At 37.4% G+C, this 23,981-nt stretch overlaps 1 protein-coding gene across 1 annotated transcript in view; it reads right to left on the reverse strand.

The window, feature by feature from the left end:
- Positions 1–8,670: 8,670 nt before the first annotated feature.
- The window catches only part of LOC126418310 (SPARC), a 98,130-nt gene continuing 82,819 nt past the window's right edge, over positions 8,671–23,981 (reverse strand). The window contains exons 3-8 of the mRNA XM_050085183.1: positions 15,902–16,112; positions 15,558–15,673; positions 14,410–14,556; positions 13,525–13,727; positions 9,186–9,333; positions 8,671–9,098 (exon numbers count right to left, since the gene is read on the reverse strand). Coding sequence (XP_049941140.1) covers positions 9,057–9,098; positions 9,186–9,333; positions 13,525–13,727; positions 14,410–14,556; positions 15,558–15,673; positions 15,902–16,112 — 867 coding nt within the window. The 3' untranslated portion in view covers positions 8,671–9,056. The remainder of the gene's footprint in view (positions 9,099–9,185; positions 9,334–13,524; positions 13,728–14,409; positions 14,557–15,557; positions 15,674–15,901; positions 16,113–23,981) is intronic.

The raw sequence follows: 23,981 nt of genomic DNA on the forward strand, positions 1-23,981 counted from the left end.
AGTCTCCTCTATGCTAATAAAACAACAATCTTTTAAGGTTTTCTTTTATTTTTGCAAACAGAAAAAATTCAAATGGGGCTATGCCTGGGAAGATGGGGCTTCATGACAGTATTGTTTTTGGCCAAAAATTCACTTACAGGCAACAAAGTGTGATCAAGTGTATTATTGTGAACCAAGAGTCATGGTTTGTTTGTCACAAAACTGGGTGTAAAGGCATTGAACTTGTAATAAAAATGTAACAGAGCTAAAAAAACCTTTAAAGTAGAACTTCAAAGCCTTAGAAAACAGATCCAAGGTAATGAAATATGATAGTATGTTAATATAAGCAAGGCCTCCTAGAAATCTATCAATAAGAATCGAAAAACCTTCACAAATATAGATAGCAAACCCTTATGCATTATATAGGATGGTAATGTTGTAAAAGACCTGAAAGCAGTGTGTAGCCTTTTAAATTAACATTTCATTTCACCAACAGGAAATCCACCAATGACTAAAGAAAGACACAAAGAGATACCGAATTACATCACTCAAACAGCAGATTATGAATTTGAGGAGGTTAAGGGAAATGAAAAAAAGGAAGATATCCTCTCATTAAAGAACAGATACTCAGATGGATAGGATGGTGCATTGAGTGCTGTAGTTAAAAATACATAGAAGAAATAGTTAAACCACTAACTTATCTCATAAACTGTTGTATTAGTGAAAACAGTGATCCCCTAGTAGTCTAAAAATAAGCACTGTTTAAATAGTACATAAGAAGGGAAATACAGAAGAGGCTCCAAACTAATGCCCAATATCACTGATCTCTGCTCTCATTAAGGTTTTTAAAACAGTGATCCTTTTTCAGCTCTCTGCTTATTTTACGGAAAACAAATTGTTAACATAAACTCAGCATGGCTTCAGGAAATATTTTAGCGCAACAACTGCAGTTTTTGAATTTCACCACAAACTGTACACCCCCCTCCTACTGTATCCTCTGAGGTGGGGGGTGGGGGTCAGCAAAAAGGAACCGATTATTAATTTATTCTGGTTGTTGAGAGTATATAACCTCTACTCACACCAACTCGCAGCAACTATGTACTTCAGTTTCACTACAAGATAAACTACTTTTAAAAGCAACAAAACTTGCCACCACTAACTGAATTAAATGTATATTTTCTAAACACCGTTAGATTCATGGTAAAACTTAAAGCCGCATTGTCTGAGTCGCCTTGTGACGTTCTGCGCAGCTCCCCCCATCGGAGGTTCGAGTCCTCCCTTGGCATGGGTGTGTGTTGTCCTTAGTGTAAGTTAGTTTAAGTTAAATTAAGTACTGCATAAGCTTAGGGACCGATGACTTCAGCAATTTGGTCCCATAAGATTTTTTTTTTTTTTTTAAAGAAAAAAACTTAAAGTAAATTTATCTCTGGCTTCAGCCAGCTGGCAGTACGGATAATAATTTCTGCTTCAGTACTTTCTGTGATTGGTTGGAGTTCTCATTGTTTCCGAATGCAGCTCCAAAAATTTACAGTTATAATACCAATGTTCCCTGGGTCTACCCTCGTCCTGTATTTGACCTGCATGCTTTCAGACTGTACTCCTGTTAACAATTTTCTGAGCTAAGAAACTGTGAAATCTACTCCATACAGCCCCTGCTACCAGTGTAACCACCTCATGTGTATGTAGTAGGCCCGTAGGCTCCATACCATATGACACATGTCAAGGAATTTGCAGCCTGCATGGTTGTAGAACTATCTCAGCTTCTGATTCAGACCGTCCAATGTGCTCTGCACCAAATTTCTGCAGATGGTCCAGTCAATGATGCTACTGATGGAGAGCTGGTGGGATGGTGAGTACCCAAATTAAGCAGGATTGTTGAGATTTCAGCCAGCAAATAATGAAATTTTACTGACAGCAAGGGTTTCTTAACAGCACAGAACATGAATATGACAAGACTAGTTTCTCTTTTTGTTATTGCGGGGTGCCCAGGAACTTTTGCTTTCAGTATAATGACTCTACTCATTGAAATTATTCCTTCAACAATTTTACAGTTGTTCTCTTGCTGTTTCTGATTGAATAAACTTATTTTTTTTAATGTTAAGTTCAAGATCATTAGAGCTAAACCATATTAGAAAGTAGACTAATAACAGAAGTCACAAAGTGTAAGACTACCTTTATCATCCCAAACAAACTAGATCCTTCTGATGCCCAGTGCATATAGAACCTGGATGGTGATCTGTGGGATTACATACTATTGCTTTCTGATGAACCAATTCCTTGGGATATGTTGAAGGAAGATACTTATTTGTTCAGTACAGACCATAGTTTGAATATGAATAAAATCCTTTTGGGTGTTACACCACATCATTCTGAAGGAGTAAAATTACAGTAAAAGCAATGTTTTCCCCTTTGGAGGTCTGTTGCAAAGACAGTTGTTACTTATAAGAAATTATTTGAAAGTGCAAGATCTTATATAGCTACATCACACTTTGATCCCGTCTTTACTCATCATCACACGGTCAGTTATCAATGCTGTAACTGTTACATTGTTGACAACCAGGACGTGTCTAAACAGTGAAGAATGTTTATGAGGGACAACTCATTTCATATGTAATATTTGTGTTTATGTTTATGTCTCCAAACAAAATTCCCTGTCAGTCCACTAGGTGATAATTCAGAGTTGTTGTCGTCATTGATTGTAACTAAATTGTACTCACAGTCTGAAGAATTCATACAAGTCTGTCCTTTTATACAGTGATATGGTAATCACACTGAAGTGCATTTCAAAGATTGGGGCTCAACTTCAAATTGTTGCATCTTATTTTTTATTTACTGCATATTTTGATTAAACACTGTGTCTGTAAAATGTCTGGAGAGTTATTTTTTTATGCCATCTAGTAAGCGTTACTTTCAGTGTGAGAGATTTATTACAACTGAAATTTGTAGCTTTACATGCTGGTAGTGATAGAGGCTTCTGGTTAGATTTTGAATAAAAGTCATCAGCAATGACAGGTAGAGACTTCCGGAATAAAGAGTCACCTTTATTCTGCCAACAGTCTTGTAAAAGATGGCAGCGGAGTGGATCACTTCCTCACCCCTGTGGTAGGAAACTGTCCCTGATGGCAGAAGAGTGAGCAATCATTAACAGCAGGAGGATATTTGTATTTGTATTTCTTTATTGGTCCTGTAAATAGTGTTTTGGTACATATTTTGCACAAATGATGTAGGACAAGTCAGGTTGGTACGGTATATACAACATCATACACATTGTTATTTTGACACTTCCTCACCCCTGTGTTGGGAAACTGTCCCTGATGGCAGAAGAGTGAGCAATCATCAACAGCAGGAGGATATTTGTATTTGTATTTCTTTATTGGTCCTGTAAATAGTGTTTTGGTAAATATTTTGCACAAATGATCTAGGACAAGTCAGGTTGGTACAGTATATACAACATCATACACATTGTTATTTTGACAACATAAATAATTAAAAATTATTCAATCCATGTTGAATATTGATGACAAAATTAATATAATGAAATAAAATGATAGATTGGTTAAGAATATTTGAGAAGTTACACTATACTTTCCTGGTACTCTAAAAACTCGGAAACAGAATAGAAGCAGTGGTCAAGCAAGTACTCTATCAGTTTCACTTTAAACTTTTGTAAGTTTTGCATTTGTTTCAAATAGGATGGCATGTGATTGTACAGCATTATGCCAGTATGATACACTCCTCTCTTACAAATGTTTGTACTTACTGTATTGAGAAGCAAGTAATGCTTCTGCCTAGTATCATGAGGGTGGAAATCACAGTTATACTTGAAGATATTTCCATCTTTTAAAATACTTCCTTTTGTGAAATTTAGTATTTCATACATATATAAGCAAGGAAGAGGCAGTATATTGAGATTTTTAAATATTGGTCTGCAGGAGTCTCTATACTTAGCATGGTTTATTATTCTAACAATCTTTTCCTGTAGCCTAAATGTTTTGTTTGTACCTACGGAGTTTCCTCAAAAGATAATGCCGTACATCAGCAGTGACTGAATACTGCCATGGTACATTTTGATCACTGACACATGGCTTGTATTTTGTGTTTAACTTTTTATGTACATGATTAAGATGTGTCTCCCATTTTAGATTTTGCTGAATATGTATACCTAAAAAATTTGTGTCGCTCACAGATGAGACAGTTTTTCCATCAGTTTTAAGAATCGGTCTTCCAGGATGTAGTTTCTGTGAATTGTGGAAATTGACTGTCACTGTTTTTTCATTATTTATTATTAGCTTGTTTGTTCTGAAACATTATGTTAAATTTTGTATTATACCTGTAGCTGTTTTTGTAGGCTTTCCTCGTCACATGATTTGATTAGGATATTTGTGTCATCTGCAAAAAATGCTGTTGTCCCTTCAGTTATTTTTTCTTACAAATCATTAACAAAAAGAATGAAAAGAATTGGCCCAAGGACTGACCCTTGAGGAACTCCATATGTAATGTTTTGTGCATTACTGTAAAAATTATAAATTTTTTGTGTTTTTGTGTCTCTGTATTGTATCTGAGTGATCCGTTGACAGCCATGAAGGTAGGAATGTATCCATTTGTTTGGCAGGCCTCGTATTCCATAATTACCTAGCTTCTGCAACAGAGTATTATGATCAATTACATCGAAGGCTTTACTAAGGTCAAGAAATATGCCAGACACATGTTGCTTGTTGTCTGCTGCAGTTAGAATTTCATTTAAGAAGCTATAAATAGCTGTGTTGATCTGCCAGTTCTGAATCCATGTTGTGCATCACTTATTATGTTTTCTTTATTTAGAAACCCTGTCAGCCTTCTAAGAGATACAGAAGGTAATGGAAACTATTGCATTAAAGATAAACAATGTGTATCCTCAGGAGATGTAACTGGACAGGTATCTTGATAATCTCTCTGTTGGCAAAAAATTGTGGCGAACTTGCAGCATGTTGGAATAGGTGTGAGTCAACAACTTCTGTTAATCAATACAATGAAAAACCAGCCAAAGTTGCAAATTGCACTTTTTTTATTCACTCGATAACTAATTTCGGGCTGTGACCCATTTCCAAATCATAGTAACATGGTCAAAAATGGTATTTACAAAAATGCAAAAACCATGTCAGAAATGTGCAAACGAGCAGTTACAGCAAATACAGATAAATAAAAAAATTCTGTAGTAGTCCCCCATTCAGATCTCTGGAAGGGGACTGTGAAGTGTAGAGTGACCATGAGAAAAATCAATGAAATGTTGTCATTCTGTGAGTAAGAGTGTGGAATGTTAAAAATGTGAATTTGTTAGGGAAGCTTAAAAATCTAAAAGGGAAACACAAAGACTCAATCTAGATATAGTGCGGGGTCAGTGAAGTGAAATGGAAAGAAGATGAGGATTTCTGGTCAGATGAATATAGGATCATATCAACAAATGGTGTAATGGGAGTAGGACTCATTATGAGTAGGAAGATAGGACAGAGTAAGTTATATAGCTCAGATGTAATGTGAACATCAGAAGCAGAAGATGAAGAGGTAAAGAAAGTATATGAGGACAGTGATCAGGTAATAGGGGCCAACATGGGAATAAATCTTGGATGACAGAAGAAATACTTAAAAAATTGTTCAGGTAGAAATATGCCACTACAAGTCACTTTGGAATGAAACAAATAGAGTTTGCTGGGAAGCAAAAGAGGAAGTGCAGGGAAGACAAAAAGTAATGACTGCAGGAAAACTGAGAAGAAACGTGAAAGGAAATTTTCATTAGGTGCACAAGTTCAGCATGTAGAAAACTCAAAACAACTTTTGGTGACATTAAAAGCAAGAGTGTCAAAGAGCAAAGAGATTAAAAGAAATTCCATTCATAAACACAGAAGATAGGGTAGACAGGTGGAAAAAGTACATTGAGGGCTTTTACAGGGTGGAAGAATTGCCTGCTGATCCGATAGAAGAAGAAATGGCTAGATTTGGAAGACACAATATTAGAGCCAGAGTCTGAAAGGATTTTGAAAGGCTTGCAATTAAATGAGGCTGAAGGCACAGGTCACATTCCATTGGAATTTTTAAAATCATTGGGAAAAGTCAATCAAATGATTATTCAAGTTAGTGTGTCAAATTTGTGACACTGGAGGTATACCACTGGACTTTCATAAGAATATCATCCACACCATCTCAAACATATCAAAGGCAAATAAATGCAAGAATTATTGCACAATCGGGTTAACAGCTCATGGATTTGCATTGCTGACAAGAATAATATAAAACAAAATTGAAGATTTAACAAAGGAATGTCCAGGCTGGAATATCAGCAGTATTATACAAAGGATAGATTTCGACTTACTTTAAAAATGACACACTGACTTGAGGAACAACCAAAAACCTGTTACTCATATAACTTTTGGCAATAGCATTCTTCAGAAAAGAAAATGCTGAAAGTGTCTTCTTTACTGTGAGAAGCAATCTATCCTTTTCTTAACACTGTTGAAAATTGAAGATCTATTAGAGGACTGTCATTTGGACTTTAGAAAGGTAAAGATACCAGACAGAGAGTTCTGATTTTTTACTTGATGGTGGTGGCAAGATTTAAGAAAAATGAAGACACTTTCTAGGATTTATTGACCCATGTTAGGAAATGAGAGGCTTAAAGTAGTAAATGAGTTTTGCTATTTTGGGAGCAAAATAACTGATGAGAGTCGAAGTAGAGAGGATATAAAATGTAGACTGGCAATGGCAAGGAAACCATTTCTGAAGATGAGAAATTTTTTAACATCGAGTATAAATTTAAGTGTCAGGAAGTCGTTTCTGAAAGTATTTGTATGGAGTGTAGCCATCTATGGAAGTGAAACGTCGACGATAAATAGTTTAGACAAGAAGAGAATTGAAGCTTTCGAAATGTGGTGCTACAGAAGAATGCTGAAGATTAGATGGATAGATCACATAACTAATGATGAGGTATTGAATAGAATTGGGAAGAAGAGGAGTTTGTGGCACAACTTGACTATAAGAAGGGATCGGTTGGTAGGACATTTTCTGAGGCATCAAACACAACACAAAAAGCATTTGACAGTGTAAAATGTTGAAAGATGTTTGAAGAACTCTGATTAATTGACACACACTTTAGGGAAAGATGAATGTAGTATGCAATATCTACAAGAAGCAAGAGGGAACAATATAAATCAAAGACCAAGAGAGAAGTGCTCCAATTAAAGAGGTCATAAGGCAAAGATGCAATCTTTCTCCCGGTATTGTTCAACCTATGCAATGAAGAATGATGGAATTATAATAAAGTTTTAGAAGTGAATTTAGAATTCTGGGCGAAAGGGTATCAATGATAAAGTTCACTGATGACACTGTTATCCTCAATGAAAGTGACAAACCTGCTGAATACTGAATAGAATGTATGGTCTAATTAGAAAAGGATAAAGATTGAAAGTAAACCAAAGGAGGATGAAAGTAATAAGGTATATCAGAAATAAGATTAGCAATAAACTCTGAGAAAAACTGAGATAGCATAAGAGACAAATTGAGGGAACACTGCTACTGTGGAAGCAATGTAGCACGTGACAGGCCAAGCAAGGAGGATATAAGAAGCAGACTAGTTCAGGCAAAGAGGCCATTCTTCTATAAAATAAGCCTGATCATAACAAACATTTTAGGAAGAAATTTCTGAGAATGTACATCTCTGGAACACAGAATTGTAAGAAAGAGAATCACGGACTATGAGAAAACTGCAAAAGAAAACAACTGAAGCATTTGAGATGTATTGTTACAGAAAAATGCTGAAAATGTAGTTGATAGATAAGATAAGAAATGAAGTTACCCCACAGAATCAGCAAGAAAAGGAAGGAAAGGAATATATGGAAAACACTGACAAGAAGATTAGACAGAGTAATAGAAAATGTACTGAGACCCAGGGAATAACTTCCATGGAACTAGAGGGAGCCATAGAGTGCATAAACTGTAGGGAAAGACAGAGATTGGAATATATCCAACAAATAATTGAGAACATTAGGCCTAAGTGCTGCTCTGAAATGAAAAAGTTAGTGCAGGAGAGGAAGTCGTGATGGGCTGCATCAAACCAATCAGAAGACAAATGATTAAAAATGGGGAGTAGAAAATGGGAAGCAGAGATAATTTTGGTTTTCTCATCTCTTTTTCACTCATACTGTCTGTAAATGGTTGATCATAAATATCCAGAAATCAATTTATCTAATTTTCCTTTCATTCACGTACATGAAATTGCAATCCAGTGATAACTACCAAAAGCGCACAGAAATGCTGATTGCAAAATAAAAGGACATTTTGTATCCAATGATAGCTAATGTGACAGCTTCTTATCATCCAGAAAATTTGTTTTGGCTGTCAACCCCTCTGCAGTTAAAACTCTGAAGCTTTGTTGACAAAATGAGAATCTACATTAAGAGAAACATAAATGAAAAAAAGAAGCATAAAGAAGATAAATTTGAGTGAAAGTGTAGATAGTATCCTAATAAATTAAGGATATTTAAATGCAAGAAACCAGCAAGAAAGCAATAAAAATGACAGCAGCAGAATAGACAACTATTATTAAATTTGTTCACGAAGTCCCATATGTTGTAGTGTGTTGAAGATAATCTCATTTGTTCTATATGGTTACTGAAAGTAATTAGAATTTTTGTTGTAATACAGTAAATAACAAAGTATAAGTATTTTGTTGACATTTTATTTTCAAATGTACAGTATAATAATAAAAAACTTATTATTAAAACCTATGGCAGTGTTGTCAGATAATAATCACAATAATTAAATCAGTTTTCATTTAACACTAAAACTAAATATTTCACAATGCTGCACTTTTCTTTTTGTCTAGTTGGTCGGAAGTAGTACGGCAGTTGCACATCTTAAATATATAGTGTTAAAAACACGTTAACTTACAAAACTAAAAGCTTAGCACCACATGTTTGATTTCACAAAGTACTGAATAGTACTAATGCAAGTATTATCAATTTCAAAAGTGTGAAGTTACTTTGTACCACACTTTACTCCAAACAAAAAGGCCAAACAGGATTGGAGCTTTCAAGGAGTATAGCTCCTTAGCCTTCTCTCAGTTCATCACACCTTTCATCCAGATCATCCTAAAGGAAAAGAAAATGTACTTATTTATTTCATTCCACATGAAGGACAGTTTATTAAGATTGATATGCTGACTGAAAGTGCCTTACCTGATCCAATTCAAGACATTTCCCCCATTCTACCAGGGAGATGGTGTGATCGTCGTTAACATCACAGCTGTCAAGGAAAGGTGCTATACAGTGCTCAAGAGCCATAAGTGGAGCACGGATTGGGAACAGCTCATGCCTTGACACACTCCTGCAGACAGACATAGATTTCAAAGTAAAAAAAAAAGTTCTCTAACCCATATTTCTCAATAAAAACAATGTTACTAAATAATACCATTACATGACTTATATGAGCAACCATTTTCCATAAGAGTTACAGAGGACTGTATTTTTTAACAGAATATGAAGGAACAGTGCAACAGGAAGTACACTGCTGAATCGCAGAAGAAAAGATATTACTGCATTAAATTGGGAGTACATCTCTAATATGAAAGCCAGCCAAAATCGATTGAAATGCTGTTAGAATGATACGAGTTAAAATAACCATAGTTGCATGCTTTTAGTTCTCCATAACAATGCTGTATTCCAAACAATCCCGTTGGAAGAGCATCCGCAACTGCGCATTATAGCAGAGGTTGAAAATACCGCTTCAGTTGTAAATTACTTTATTTTCACATGACTGGTTTCAGACTGTTATAAGCCCATCGTCAGGTGTCGTAGCTGTGCTGTGGTTCCTGAGTGCCGCATGTACCAGGCGCCGTGTGCTGCCTATGAGTGCTCATAGGCAGCACACTGTGCCTGGTACATGCGGCACTCAGGAACCACAGCACAGCTACGACACCTGACGATGGGCTTATAACAGTCTGAAACCAGTCATGTGAAAATAAAGTAATTTACAACTGAAGTGGTATTTTCAACCTCTCCTATAATGCTGTATTCTGTGATGCAGTACAATCAAAAGAACTAGAGTGCCTACAATTTTTTGATCATTAGCCACTAATAGCATGATGTGTAAGGAATGGTGAAAGTGAGGTCTGTGAAGTTCATAAGCTACCACAGGGAGACAACCAGTGTTGGAGGCACAAGCAACCCTTCCTCATGCATGCAGTGTATGTGCTTTGGTACTATGTATGTGCTTTGCAGCAAGTATCAATACAAAAGTAGAGAAGACTCATCCTTCACTACAGATTGTAAACCACTCTGCCACTTATGACTGACCCAAAATTGTTCCCTTACTTTTTTTTAAGCAAAGGACCGACAGCACATTCAGTGTATAATCTCCTGACATCTGCCATTTCAGAAGTGGTAAGCTAACAATAAAATAGGTTTGACAAATAGTACAAAGAAGTTATAATTCTCTCTCTCTCTCTCTCTCTCTCTCTCTCTCTCTCTCTCTCTCTCTCTCTCTCTCTCTGTATGTGTGTGTGTGGGTGTGTGTGTGTGTGTGTGTGTGTGTGTGCGTGTGCGCGCACCTCTTTTTCCCAAAAGTGATGTTATATATTTCCCTCCTCTTCATAAATATTAGCAGAGTCACACATTACAGTTATACTGTGTCTCAAATCTATCATCTTCTCTAGTTTGCTGGACCAGTATTTGAATATGTCTTATGTAACCTGTCATATTTGTACAAAACAGTCTGCCTGCTTAGCTGCATGGTAACATGCTTGCCTCCCATGCAAGTGGGCCCAGGTGCGAGTCCCGGCCGGATTGGAGATTTTCTCGACTCATGGACTGGGTGTTATGTTGTCTTCATCAGCAGCACGCAAGTCACCCAATGTGGCGTTGAATGAAATAAGACTTGCAATTAGCGGCTGAACTTCCCCAGATAGGGCCACCTGAACAATTTCTGCTCTAAATGAGTTTTGTCCCAGCTGCAGGTCAGTGCTGTCTTGTCAGTTAATTTACAAAAATTTAGCATAGTATATGAGGAAGTCCAGTTATGGCCATTATCCCTTAAATGTAATATCAATCACTTGTAATTTCTTTCATATGCTTCCTTCGTTCTTAGTTTTTCAAAGATACAAATTAAATATGTGATAAGGTAGGACATTATCTATGCAAATCACATTCGGTATGCATATAAAAACATCTGACAATTGCATATTAAATACTGAATATGAAGATAATTATGTCAATACTGAACCTACACTGTTGTTCAACAATTGTCAACTTACTTGCTGTTGGTAAGGTGAATGATGCTGAACATTCATGGTATATATTATTCCTGTACCTTAAAATCATCATATTAAAAATTGTTTCACATTAGAATGATGTGATGAACCTTCATTGAATATTCCTACATATAAAAAAGACAAATCAACTGGTCTAGATCTGATAAAAACATGATGGGCTGGTTGAATTTGAAAACTAGAGCAACAAAAATGGGTAGTTCTTTTGCAGGAAGCAAACTGTAAGGCAAGAAAGTAAATAGATTAAAAAGTAGTACAGACTGTGTAGTTGCAGAATGGTAGTGCAGTGTCTTGTATCAGGAGATACACACAAATTATTTGAAAGAGTTACAAGTAACAGTGATTCATTAGATACAGAAAGTGGATCCATTTTTCTACTGACTTCATTTGTTCACATACTGATGAGTACTAGAATTAACTTCTGCAGGATTTTTTCCATCACTTCCCCAAGTTACTTCTGGCAAATGCTGGGATGGGTCCTTCTGTAATGCCAAGACCAATTAACTGTCCCATACTTGTCATAGTAGACCTCTAAGTATGTAAATGACTGTACATATGAATGACTTTATTTTGTTATTCCTAAAGTGTAACATCAACAAGACATATCCAATAAGATTGTAAAAGTGATCTACAAATGATTAAAACCACCACCATCACTACTACTACTACTACTACTACTACTACTACTACTACTTTTTTTCATTTATGTATTATGTACTCCTGATTCAAGTCAACCTTTACATTTCTAAATCACTTCAGCTATTGAATTTAAAAAAAATACACTAGCTCCTCTCTGTTGATTTTGGTTATCTTGTGAAGTATCTTTTTATCAGTTGAGATGTCTTTCAGTGATCAAGGACATAAGTAAGTAACTGATCAAAGACCTAAGTCAGGCCACATCAGAGGCGAGGACACCCATGTAAGCAACCTTGTCCTATACCAATTCTGCTGCAAGCACTGCACAACTTTTTATGTTGGTATGACTACCAACCAGCTGTCCACTAGGATGAATGGCCACCACCAAACAGTTGGCAGGGACAAAGCTGACTACCCGGTGGCAAAACTTGCACATAAGCATAACACGATCAGTTTCAGTGGCTGCTTCACAGCCTGGGCCATCTGGATCCTTTCCTCTATCACTAGCTGTTCTGAACTATGCAGATGACGTGATCCTTGCAACACGTCCTTCACTCCCATTATCATCCTGGCCTTAATCTCCAGTAAGCCACTACCCCAAACCCTCCACCCAACAGTTTCCCCTTCCTCCATCGTGTTACTCCCTCCCAAATTCACGTGTTGACATCACCTTCAGTGTGCACTGTTCCCCACTGCCTAGGGCTAGCTCATGCACCTGCCACCCCTCCCACATTTGTAGCCAGCAAACTGATGAACCACTAGCCACCCACACCCAACCCCTCTCCCTACCTCCCACCTCTCTCTTCCTCTACCCACCCCACCCAACACAAACCCCGCTACAACATAATCCACCTGCTGAATTGCGGAAATGTGCATCTAGCCGACACTATGTAGAGGCATAGATAGGTGTGTGAGTGTGTGTGTGTGTGTGTGTGTGTGTGTGTGTGTGTGTAGATAAAATCTAATGATGCTGTCCAAGTTCAGAAGTGCACTTGGTGATGGAGAATAAAATTATTTAAAAACTGTGTGTGTTTAGTGGCAAATAGCTGATTTTTAAATTACTTATGTTTTGATACAGCCCAGGCTCCCTCAACACATCATCCAGTGACAAAACTATCTTTAATAATTAAAGCAGTGCCAGTTATGTATCTAGGAGACAGAAAAACATAAATGTTGTGTGTGAACTGTGTAGTTATTTCATATATGTAGAAAGAAGTGTTTCATTACTGTATAAAGGGCGAATCACATGATTATAGAGGACAGTACATGACCAAATTATGTGAGTTAAATTCTGTCACTCATTCTTACTCTACAGTGTGTTACTTATCTGTATAGCATTTATTTGTTTGTAGGTTAAAAAAAGAAAATAAAATAAAAGAGAGAGCAGAAGTGGTAATAAAAGCAGAGAGAGACAGAGGGAATGAAGACACTACTGGAGTGATGGAAGTCTCCTTCTGTATCTTAGTTAAGATGTTATCACAACATAATAATTTTAATTCATTATTTTAAATTGTGAACCAAAAAATATTTAGCTGAAAAAATATATTTTACTGCAGCTAATGTGACTTTAGTGCTTGTATTCATGAAACAACATGAATCAAATATTAATATTCTACCTGTCATGTGGGTGTCCATCCAAGTCACACCATTTCCAGATGGCAGCATTGGTCCATCGGCGGGTCATATTATTTTCAGCTTCGCGTTCCATTTCCAGGTAGTGAGGTGTCAGTTCACGACGGTCAGCCAAATCACGCATTATGTTGAAAAGCCAGTCACGCATTCGGCGTGGGAAGTCAGCCATTTCATCAGGTGTGCATTCCTATTTAACATAATTTTAGATACAGTAGTATTAAATATTTCAATCAAACCATGGGTTTTATGAAAAATCAGTTTTTTGCAGTTTATTCTGATAATTACGTTATCTGTGTCATGGGGTTTCTGTCAATAGCTATGGTTTTCCAAGAATCATCTTCCCATTGCTTCAGTTTCCTGAAGATTTGCAAAGATTGTCTTCTCTAACTTTGGAACTGATAGTCACCAAAATTATTCACACTGCCATCTGGGTTGGTCCAGAGCATGATGAAGGCACTGCGGTCACTTCTAAGCTCATATAACAACCATATCTGCAGTTGATCTTCAGATCTCTCCCACACAATGGCCTCCCAGTTCCATGGATTACGAGTTTTAGTGTGCTCCTGTAATCCATGCTACTGGGAGGTAATTGTGTGGGAGATATCTGTAGGTCCACTGCAGATATGGTCGTTTCATGAACTCAGAATCATCCGCGGTTACTTCATTGTGCTCTGGATCAACTGACATGGCAGTGCGAAGAAATTCAGTGACTGTCACCTCCAGAGTAAGAGTAGGCAAATCTCACAAAGCATCAGGAAACTGAAGTGATGGACAAATGATCCTCACAAAACCGAAGCTACTGATGGAAACTCCATCAGTCTGTTATTTGTTTCAAGAAGAGTATATATTTTTCACTGTAGAAAACTCACAGGCATGTCTCTGCATTCACCATAATATTCAATGTGGACATGAGAGTATTCATCACCCCGGCAGCCATCCATGCCATGCTTGCACCAGCAACGCATCTGGTAGACCTCACAGTCTGAGCCCCAAGTCTCATTGTGATTGGAACACACCTGTTAACACATATTGTAAATAATTTGGGAACAAAGGAAACAACACATATTGTTAGGTGTACATTCATACACTGTAAGAAAAATTTCATGTAACTGGTTGAGTGTCTCATAACACAGGCAGTATCCAGTCAGGTAAAGGATGATTTTGAGATGGCATATTAGTTTAAAAGGTACCAAAGTATACTAAAGATGTTTGAGTACTCTAGGTATTGTGATGAATTTCGAATCACACACAAGCAAATTGTTGCAACTTCCAGAAATATGCCACAAGAAAATAAAGCAATTTATTATCAAACTGGGAAAGAGCTGTGACAAATATTACAGGCAGATGTGATATATCAGTTAACTAGATAGAAGTTTGTGGAACAGGAACATGACAAACAGAAAAGGAGGAACGAGTCACATAATCACATAGAGGAAACCATATTCAGTGTCAAACATTTGGGCACTAGAACCAATATTTGTACAGTAGATAAAAGTTTTATGATGGGAAAACGACACCATCTACTTGTGGAAACAACAGACAGGTCTCTTACTCAGAATACAGGATTAATGGCATGGCTGTCATTGTTCCTGGAACACTGAGACTCATTAGCATTGCAGGTTTTAGATTTATCCATTCAACAGTGTCTTCTAAATCTGTGAATCAACAATAGAAGGTCCATCTTTCTGTTTACATAAGATCTGTAGATGCTCCAGCAGTGTGCTTTTATCAGTTCTCTGAGTATTTTGTATTTCAGTGTGTATGTAGTCTTGAGAAGGTCATTGAGTAACATAATGTGCTAATAAATTTCACTCTTAAAACGAAAGTTACGTAAGAGTTCTGCTAAATGTGTTTGTATACTAGATCATTGTGGGTTTGAGCATGAAGCAAAATAATTGTTTGGCAGAGAATGGTCATGAATGTGTTACGATGTAGCTTCCAGCTATCTGTAGTAGAACAACCATTGCTACAGTATGTAGTAAGTGAAATACTAATTTTAAATAGCATCTAATAATACCTTCCTGCGAGGATCCACTTCGACAGGACAGTCAGGAATACACACACAGTGCCCTTCTCCTTGTTCATTCACTTCACACACTTGACCAGCTCCGCAGTGCTTCTCTGCACAAGGATCTACACCAGGCAAGAGTAAGGAATTGTTACAAAACTATAGAGATATTATGCATGCATAAAAGTAAAAATAACTACTCAAGAGTGATTCTGTAGAGCAAAACTGTAAAATGTCACATGGAAAGTATTGTATATGAAAGCTTACATTTTAGTATCTCGGTTTCTGTCATTCATACACAAAACGTGACCAGACAAGTTAGAATTTGATATTTCATCATATAAAATTCATACCAATGGCTATGACTTCATTATCGTCTGGTTGCTGTGGCTCCTCTTCTTCCTCTTCTGGTGTCTTTTTTAAATCTTCATTCTCCTGTGCTTTTTCTTCTTCTTCTTCATCCTGTGCTAGTACTGAAAAAACATCACCGTCCTCTGCTCCTTGAATGGCTTCTGTTGTGGTAGTAGTTGTAGTGCGAACTCGCCGGTATTTCTTGTGTTTCCTCTAAAAATAATGAAAATTTTGTACATTGAGTCAATTAGTAATGGATTATTATATTTTATTAATGATAAACAAACAAAATAGATTCCAACTGGATCTCTCAAAACACCCTTCTGGACTTAATCTCTATTAGAATATCCCCACCCTCTTTTCTCAGTACACTTTTTATCACAGACAATGTTTCCCTGATTCTTAATTGCACTATGCCTTTCTCTTCTTCACCCTAACCTATCTTTACTTCTCACTCCATCCTTATCATCTCTAGATGGAAGCTGACATTTTGCTTAACAATGTACTATGCCACAAGATTCCAAAGAATTACATGACATGCTATCATTCATCCTTTTATTGGAATATTGTTCCCTGAGAAGAAAGATAAGTGAAGCAGAATGGAATGCACTGTTGTCATAACTAGAGCCACTTCTAGTACTCAGTGAGGTTTCCAGCGCCAACAGCAAAAGACGGGGGAATTTGTATAAAGACTGTCTGGGACAAAGCTTAGCCAAAGTAATAGAAGATAATTACGTTCTAATCATCAATGATGGGTCTCCTACCCTGGTATCTCTTACTCACAAAAGTGGCTCTGCTGTAGCTCTCTTCTTATACTTGCCACTAATTCCCAGTGTTTCTATCTGGTCGATACTGCATGACACATTAGGAATAGATCATGTCCCTGTTATTCTGACAATAGAAGTGATAGGAAGACTTGTGAAATTTGTTCCTAATGGCCTGTGGAACATCAGCAGAGCAAACTAACATTTCTTCCACGAAGCACTGAAGAATAAAATTGCTAAAGTACCAGAAAGAGGCCTTGTTGTTGTGGTCTTCAGTCCTGATACTGGTTTGATGCAGCTCTCCATGCTACTCTATCCTGTGCCAGTTGCTTCATCCCCCAGTACCCACTGCAGCCTACATCCTTCTGAATCTGCTTAGTGTATTCATCTCTTGGTCTCATTCTATGATTTTTACCCTCCACACTGCCCTCCAATACTAAATTGGTGATCCCTTGATGCCTCAGAACATGTCCTACCAACCGATCCCTTCTTCTAGTCAAGTTGTGCCACAAACTCCTCCCCAATTCTATTCAATACTTCCTCATTAGTTACGTGATCTACCCATCTAATTTTCAGCATTCTTCTGTAGCATCACATTTCGAAAACTTCTATTCTCTTCTTGTCCAAACTATTTATCGTCCATGTTTCATTTCCATACATGGCCACACTTCATACAAACACTTTCAGAAATGACTTCCTGACATTATACTTGGTATTAACAAATTCCTCTTCTTCAGAAACGCTTTCCTTGCCATTGCCAGTCTACATTTTATATCCTCTCTACTTTGACCATCATCAGTTATTTTGCTCCCCAAATAGCAAAACTCCTTTACTACTTTAAGTGTCTCATTTCCTAATCTGATTCCCTCAGCATCACCCGACTTAATTCGACTACATGCCATTATCCTTGTTTTGCTTTTGTTGATGTTCATCTTATATCCTCTTTTCAAGACACTATCCATTCCGTTCAACTGCTCTTCTAAGCCCTTTGCTGTCTCTGACAGAATTACAATGTCATTGGCGAACCTCAAAGTTTTTATTTCTTCTCCATGGATTTTAATACATACTCCGAATTTTTCTTTTGTTTCCTTCACTGCTTGCTCAATATACAGATTGAATAACATTGGGGAGAGTTTACATCCCTGTCTCACTCCCTTCCCAACCACTGCCAAGAGACCTAGTGCACATAATAGTCTATGCATTCCTAAAAGTATTAAATGAGGGAGTAGGCCTCTCTATTCCCAGAAACATTCTACTTTGTTACACGTTTGAAACTCCATGTATGGTGCAATACAGAATGCTCTCAAGTCATTACCCACCACTGACCAGCCTGTAAGCGGTATAAGATCTCATATTGGGAAGATTATCTTCAATACCAGAAGATAGTATAAGATCTCATATCGGGACAATTATCTTCAATACCAGAAAATAGACGCTAAAACTAAGAGGCTTAAAAAAAAAGTCTCAACTAGCTAAATTATTGTGAAAATATGAACAGAGATACAAAGAAATCTGGTGTATGAAATACAATAAGTAAATTCAGAAACCATAACAGCAATCTGGATTAGGGCAGTATGGAAGTCAACTTTGAAGTTATTCTTGGCAACTTGGCTGATGGCACTTCTACAAACCTTTAATGGTATCTGGATTGAAGAAACTCTTGTTCCTGACTTGATAACTCAAATAATTGTTCCAGTTTCCAAACAGAAAGCAACACATGCAAATTCAATGTTATACAGACCCATAGTGTTGTCAGCATGTATTGGAAAAATGCATGAAAGGCTTATTGAGGCTCATTTAGAGTGGTGGCTGGAATCCGAGAATTTACATTCAGAAAACCAATTTGCATTTTGAAAGGGTAAAGGGATCCTGTAGTCTGAAATTCTTTGGGCATCAAGAATAGGCAACATCTTACAGTAGCCTTCATTGCCATTAAGAGTGCATATGAAAATTTCAAATGCTGATTCTACTACAAAAATTAAGCAATATGGGATTTCAAAAGATTCTGTGTTTGGCATTCAAACCTTTCTAGAGCACAGAACTATATATGTAAAATTCCACAATAAATTACTCAGCCCTCATACAATGTCGTCATGAGCACTGTCTCAAGGCTCAATTCTCAGCCCTCTTCTATTTTTAATACAGACATGAGATAATGCACACTATCATATCACCAGGCCTGTATGGTAAGTACATGATTATGGCTTTTCTCTACCCATGAAAATCTTTTATCTCTTGTCCTACTTTTAGACTAGGTCATTTACAGATTAACCCACTGGTTGGATGTTAACAGCCCAACAGTTTCAACTGAGAAAACTGGTGTAGTTAACTTCAGTTGTAAAGGGATATGATCAACCAGCTCAGGCATTTTATATAGGAGGTATCTCCTTCACACTGATGACGAAATTAAAAATTTTAGGTATGGTATCTGACATGTGCTTCACATGGGCTGATCACATATTACCCGTAACCAAGAAAATAAGAAACAATATTAACACAATAAGTTGAAGATGTCAATAAGATCTGTTCCTGTTGGTGAAGTGCAGGTCCAACATTTTTTTGGTAGTGTACAAGGGTGTCGTCCACTCAGGTATTGATTGTGGAGCTTTTCATATCACAATGCTGCTAAACGTGCACTTCATGAACATGATGCAGTACAATTTCAATGACAGTGAAATGCTTTGAAGCAATGCAATTGATTCCAAGAAACACCTTTATTGGTAGAAGCTGCTGAACCTCTGCTGCATTTTCAACTTCAGCACTTTGCGGAATTTTTTTTTTGTTGCCAGAACAGTCAACAGTCCAGTAATAGACTAATCACCCAGTGTGAAACAAGAGTTCTGCTCATAGGGTGAACATTGGAAATGCTGAACTTTTGCCACCTCGTAGTGGCAGCATTAGACTCGGGTGTACCATCAACTGTTGGATTCAAACAGATAGCTATATAACCCCATTAGGAATTCCATTCCAATATCTGTTGAAGAACCTTGGTATTGACAATTATAGTTTTATGAAAAATTGCTTTGGAATCAATTCAAAGAGACTTTAGCACCAGAATGTGCATTTCTTGTCCCCTGAGCTGAAACATTTCCATCAATTTCGTCTTGCCTCCATATTGTTCACTTTTTACTGTGGTTCAAGAGGCTATCAAATTTGATTGCTGTACAGGGCTCCAGAGCCTGGTGTAGTATTAGTCTCAAAAACATATTGCAGTCTACTGGAAACTCAAAAAGGAAGCGTAAATGAATATTCAAATACTGGAAATTATACAAGAACCATTGCTAAATAAACAAATAGGTGTGAGACTCTCCTTTCTATGGGCCTCAGCTCATTTTGGATTGACTTAACATGACAAGATTGACCAGATGGTGAAGGAGGACAATGTTTCAGGCCCCATAATGAACCTCGGTCTGCCATTTCCTGATTTCAAATTATGGATGCAGAACCGGTGAGGAAGAATTGGCAGGGGATTGGCATCTTTCAATTTGCCAGGAAAGTCAATCCCGCACAGTGATTCAACTGGTAGTTAAAAGCTCCCCTAGCTTTGAAAATTTCAGGTGAGCAGGAAGTTGATTACTATGAGGGTTGACTGAAAAGTAATGCCTCCACCCTCATAACACTTCAACAGTGGGCAGCATTGGTATGCCACAGGTACTAGCTTGTTCCGTAGCCTCTTCTCTATGGCTCCAGTTGGCGGGAAGCCTTAGCATTGAATGGTTGTGTTGTTAAAGTGTGAAATATGGAATCCTGCACAGACGGTCAGCCAATACGGTTATGGTGATTGTGTTGATATGAATACTGTGCATTGTTGGGTGAGTAAGTTTAAAGATGTTGAGGTGGGAACATCTGACCTGCGTGACAAACAAAGAGTTGGACATCCTGTGATAGCAACCACCAAGTGCACAGATCTTCTGATATCTCAGCAAAGCAATAATGTGACCCACATGTTCTTATGAAATGCCGATTGTGCTTGCAGTTTCTCTCTGAGTGATATGGCAATAATCCTGAATCAGTCTGTCAACATTTTGCTCATGGAACTCAGTGGTTGCTGTCATAGGACATCCAACTCTTTGTTTGTCACGCAGGTCAGATGTTCCCACCTCAACATATTTAAACTTACTCACCCAACAACACACAGTACTCACATCGACACAGTCATCGTAAACTTCTTTCATTCAATGATGAATCTTCTTTGGGGTGACACCCTCTGCTGTCAAGAATTCAAAGACTGCATGTTGTTTAAATCGCATTGACCGACTGTCTGTGCAGGGTTCCATATTATACACTGTAACAATACGACCATTCAATGCTAAGGCTTCCCGCCAACTGGAGCTGTAGAGAAGAGGCTACCGAACCTGCCACATATCAATGCTGCCAACTGTTGAAGAGTTCCGAAGGTGGAACATTACTTTTCAGTCATCCCTCGTACTTTGATATGCATAGGTACCAACCATAGTTCAACTCCTTCCCATTTACATTGGATAGGCATTGAGGATAACTGTTCTGTGACTGTTTACCTGCCGTTACTTCGAAGCACATAAAAACTGCTTACCAGGAAGATCCTCAATTATAAAATCCCTCTTTTTTTTCTTTTTTTTTTTTTTAAAGGTAGTAGCATGCCTATGTGAAACTTGGTGTTCTATCTGTGGTTGCAGGTGCATGCTTTACAATCTCTGGTGAATTCTCTTTTCTATGTTCTATTTTTTCCACTGTTGATATGTCAAGATTCATTAACTTTAAGTATCAACCTATGTAGAAATTGTAAAATACTTTAATAGCATTGTCAAAATATTTATATTGTGATTTCTCTGCATAAGTGGTTTTATATTTATAACAAGCTGTTGGCAGTATTGTTCAACAAGCCCAACCCAAATAAAAAACATGTGTTTTACATTCTGTTTTATCTTACTGTTCTGAGTATTTTCTTGACACCCGTCTCAATCTGTTACTGAGCGGGTGCTGAAGACCTTGCTGTCGTGCGCCCATATAACCCTCTCCACCCATCATTCATCCAAATAAAAATTCTCTCTAACACCTCATCCTTCATCTTTGCCTACTACCATCCTGACTACAGGCAGATCCTTCTGATCCTATAGTCTGAGTGACTTGCCATTTCTTGTTTACTTTCTTTGACCTGTCCCTCTGCTGTGCAAAGAAGGAACTATTAGCCCTGAGAGCTAGAAAGTGTATCATTTTTACTTCTATACATTTCTGTTGGCAGTAGGCTACTACACATTCAACCTTCTGAAGGTAAGTACTCACTAGCAATTCTGTCAAATAATTTCTTATTGCATTACCAGTATAATTTTTTCTCTAATTCTCTGATCATTTTTCTTAAACACACAACCTGTAACTCAATTTTATTCACAATTTGAATTTTAATGTGACATCCACCCATAAAACATTCTTTAAAATGTCTTGCTAGCATGATAAATAGCACTTCCACATTTATAATAGTTGTATGAGGACAGATCACTATTCATCAAAAAGAAGAGTTTCTGATAACCATTGCCTTCTCTCTCTCTCTCTCTCTCCACTCTCTATCTCTCTCTCTCTCTATCTCTTCTAACACACACACACACACACCACTCTTGGCTCACCTACTGATCACATAAACAAATGCTCTATTTGTCACTGAGTACAGCTTAGAACAACTGAATCAAGTTCTCTGTCTCCCATCCGGCCTTGAAATGGGGAAGATTCTCGCCATACTGCTATCCTTCCCAAAGTGATATTCTGTTGCCCATCAAATCTAGGCAACAAATGTGTCCGCCCCAGCACCCTCAATGCTCTCGACACCCAGCTGGATAGATCATATCCATGTGGGAGGACCAAGTACAAAACCTGTCCCATCATAAAATTTTTGATTGTGTATCTTTATTTGCATGATCTAATATAGTTTTTGCAGATTCAGTTATGTAATGTTATGAATATGAAACATAGTAATCAGTAGTGACATAATTAGGAGCACTGAAATTCTACATTAATTTGTTTCTGAGAGCCTCTTTTTTTGTCTGCCATTAATTGTTCGTGGCTCAAATGTACCACTAGCATAAGAGCAACTTGTACCTGAAAGGGAAGAATTATCATATATGCAAGAGAGTGGAAGACACTACAGAAAAGATTTTGATTAGAAAGATTTTCACTTAAAATCCAGAGACCACATTTTTTGCTACTTACCATATAAGGGAGCTGCTGAGTCGCAGTTAGGCACTATAAAAAGACTGTCAGAAAGTGAGGTTTTGGCCAACAAGCCCTTTATCACGCACACACACACACACACACACACACACTTCTGACCACAGTCTCTGAGTGCTGAGGCCGTGGTTTGCGTTAGGGTGTGTTTGTGATTGTTGTTTATTTCCTCCGATGGCCTTGGTGGACAAACGCTCACATTTTGTTGTGCCTATCTGCGACTGAGCTTCTCCGCCATATGGTGGGTAGCAACTATGTTTTGCATAATATTGCTCCATTGCATTATGGATTTTCCATTGTTTGAGAGACCACAGTTTAAAAGACGAAGAAAAACATTATTTCTGAGTTACATCACATGGAATGATCAAGATACTAAATAAGAGAATTCGGGGCTTATATTGGCACAAAACAATAGCCTTTCATCCAAAATAGTATCTGTAAATAGAGGGAGAAGCGGATGAAATAGTAGTAATTCACTATGCTTCGTCTTTCACATGTCATACAAGGTATGTTCAAAAAATTCCTGACTATTCGTAATTTTGCGCCAATAGTGTGTTGGAGCGAAATACAGTTGGCATCCCTGCACATGCATGTAGTTAATGTGTAACTGCCCAAGTTTCATTGTCAGTTTTTCTCAGTGTTGTAATGAGTGGAACGTTGGGTCGCACAGTTTGCGAATTTCGAGGTGGCAGAGTTAGAGGAGCAACGCATCTGTATTAAATATTGCGTGAAACTCAAGAAAAACTTTAAAGAGACACAGCAAATGATACAGGAACCATTCGGTGGAGTGCTTAACCCTAGGACTCACTCTGGGGTCATAGGTGACCCCAATCATCTTTACTATGGATAAAATAATATTTCTATTTCTTGCAAAAATCCAGAATTTTATGACTTTTACCACACAGTATTGTAGTTCTCTCACAAAAATTTTTAGAGCGCTTGACGCAACATTTAAATCAATAACTAACAAAAACTACTGTTGGGGTCAATTATGACCACAGATAGATTATATGTAACATTCATAGAATGTATAGATTATCAACTATCAATCTCTTTCTTAGGTATTTTGAGTTGGTAACACTGAATTCAGATGTTACTCAGAACTAACCTCAAACTGGAAGTT

The sequence above is a fragment of the Schistocerca serialis genome, chromosome 1 (assembly GCF_023864345.2).
Source record: "Schistocerca serialis cubense isolate TAMUIC-IGC-003099 chromosome 1, iqSchSeri2.2, whole genome shotgun sequence".
In the NCBI taxonomy this organism is placed as follows: Eukaryota; Metazoa; Arthropoda; class Insecta; order Orthoptera; family Acrididae; genus Schistocerca; species Schistocerca serialis.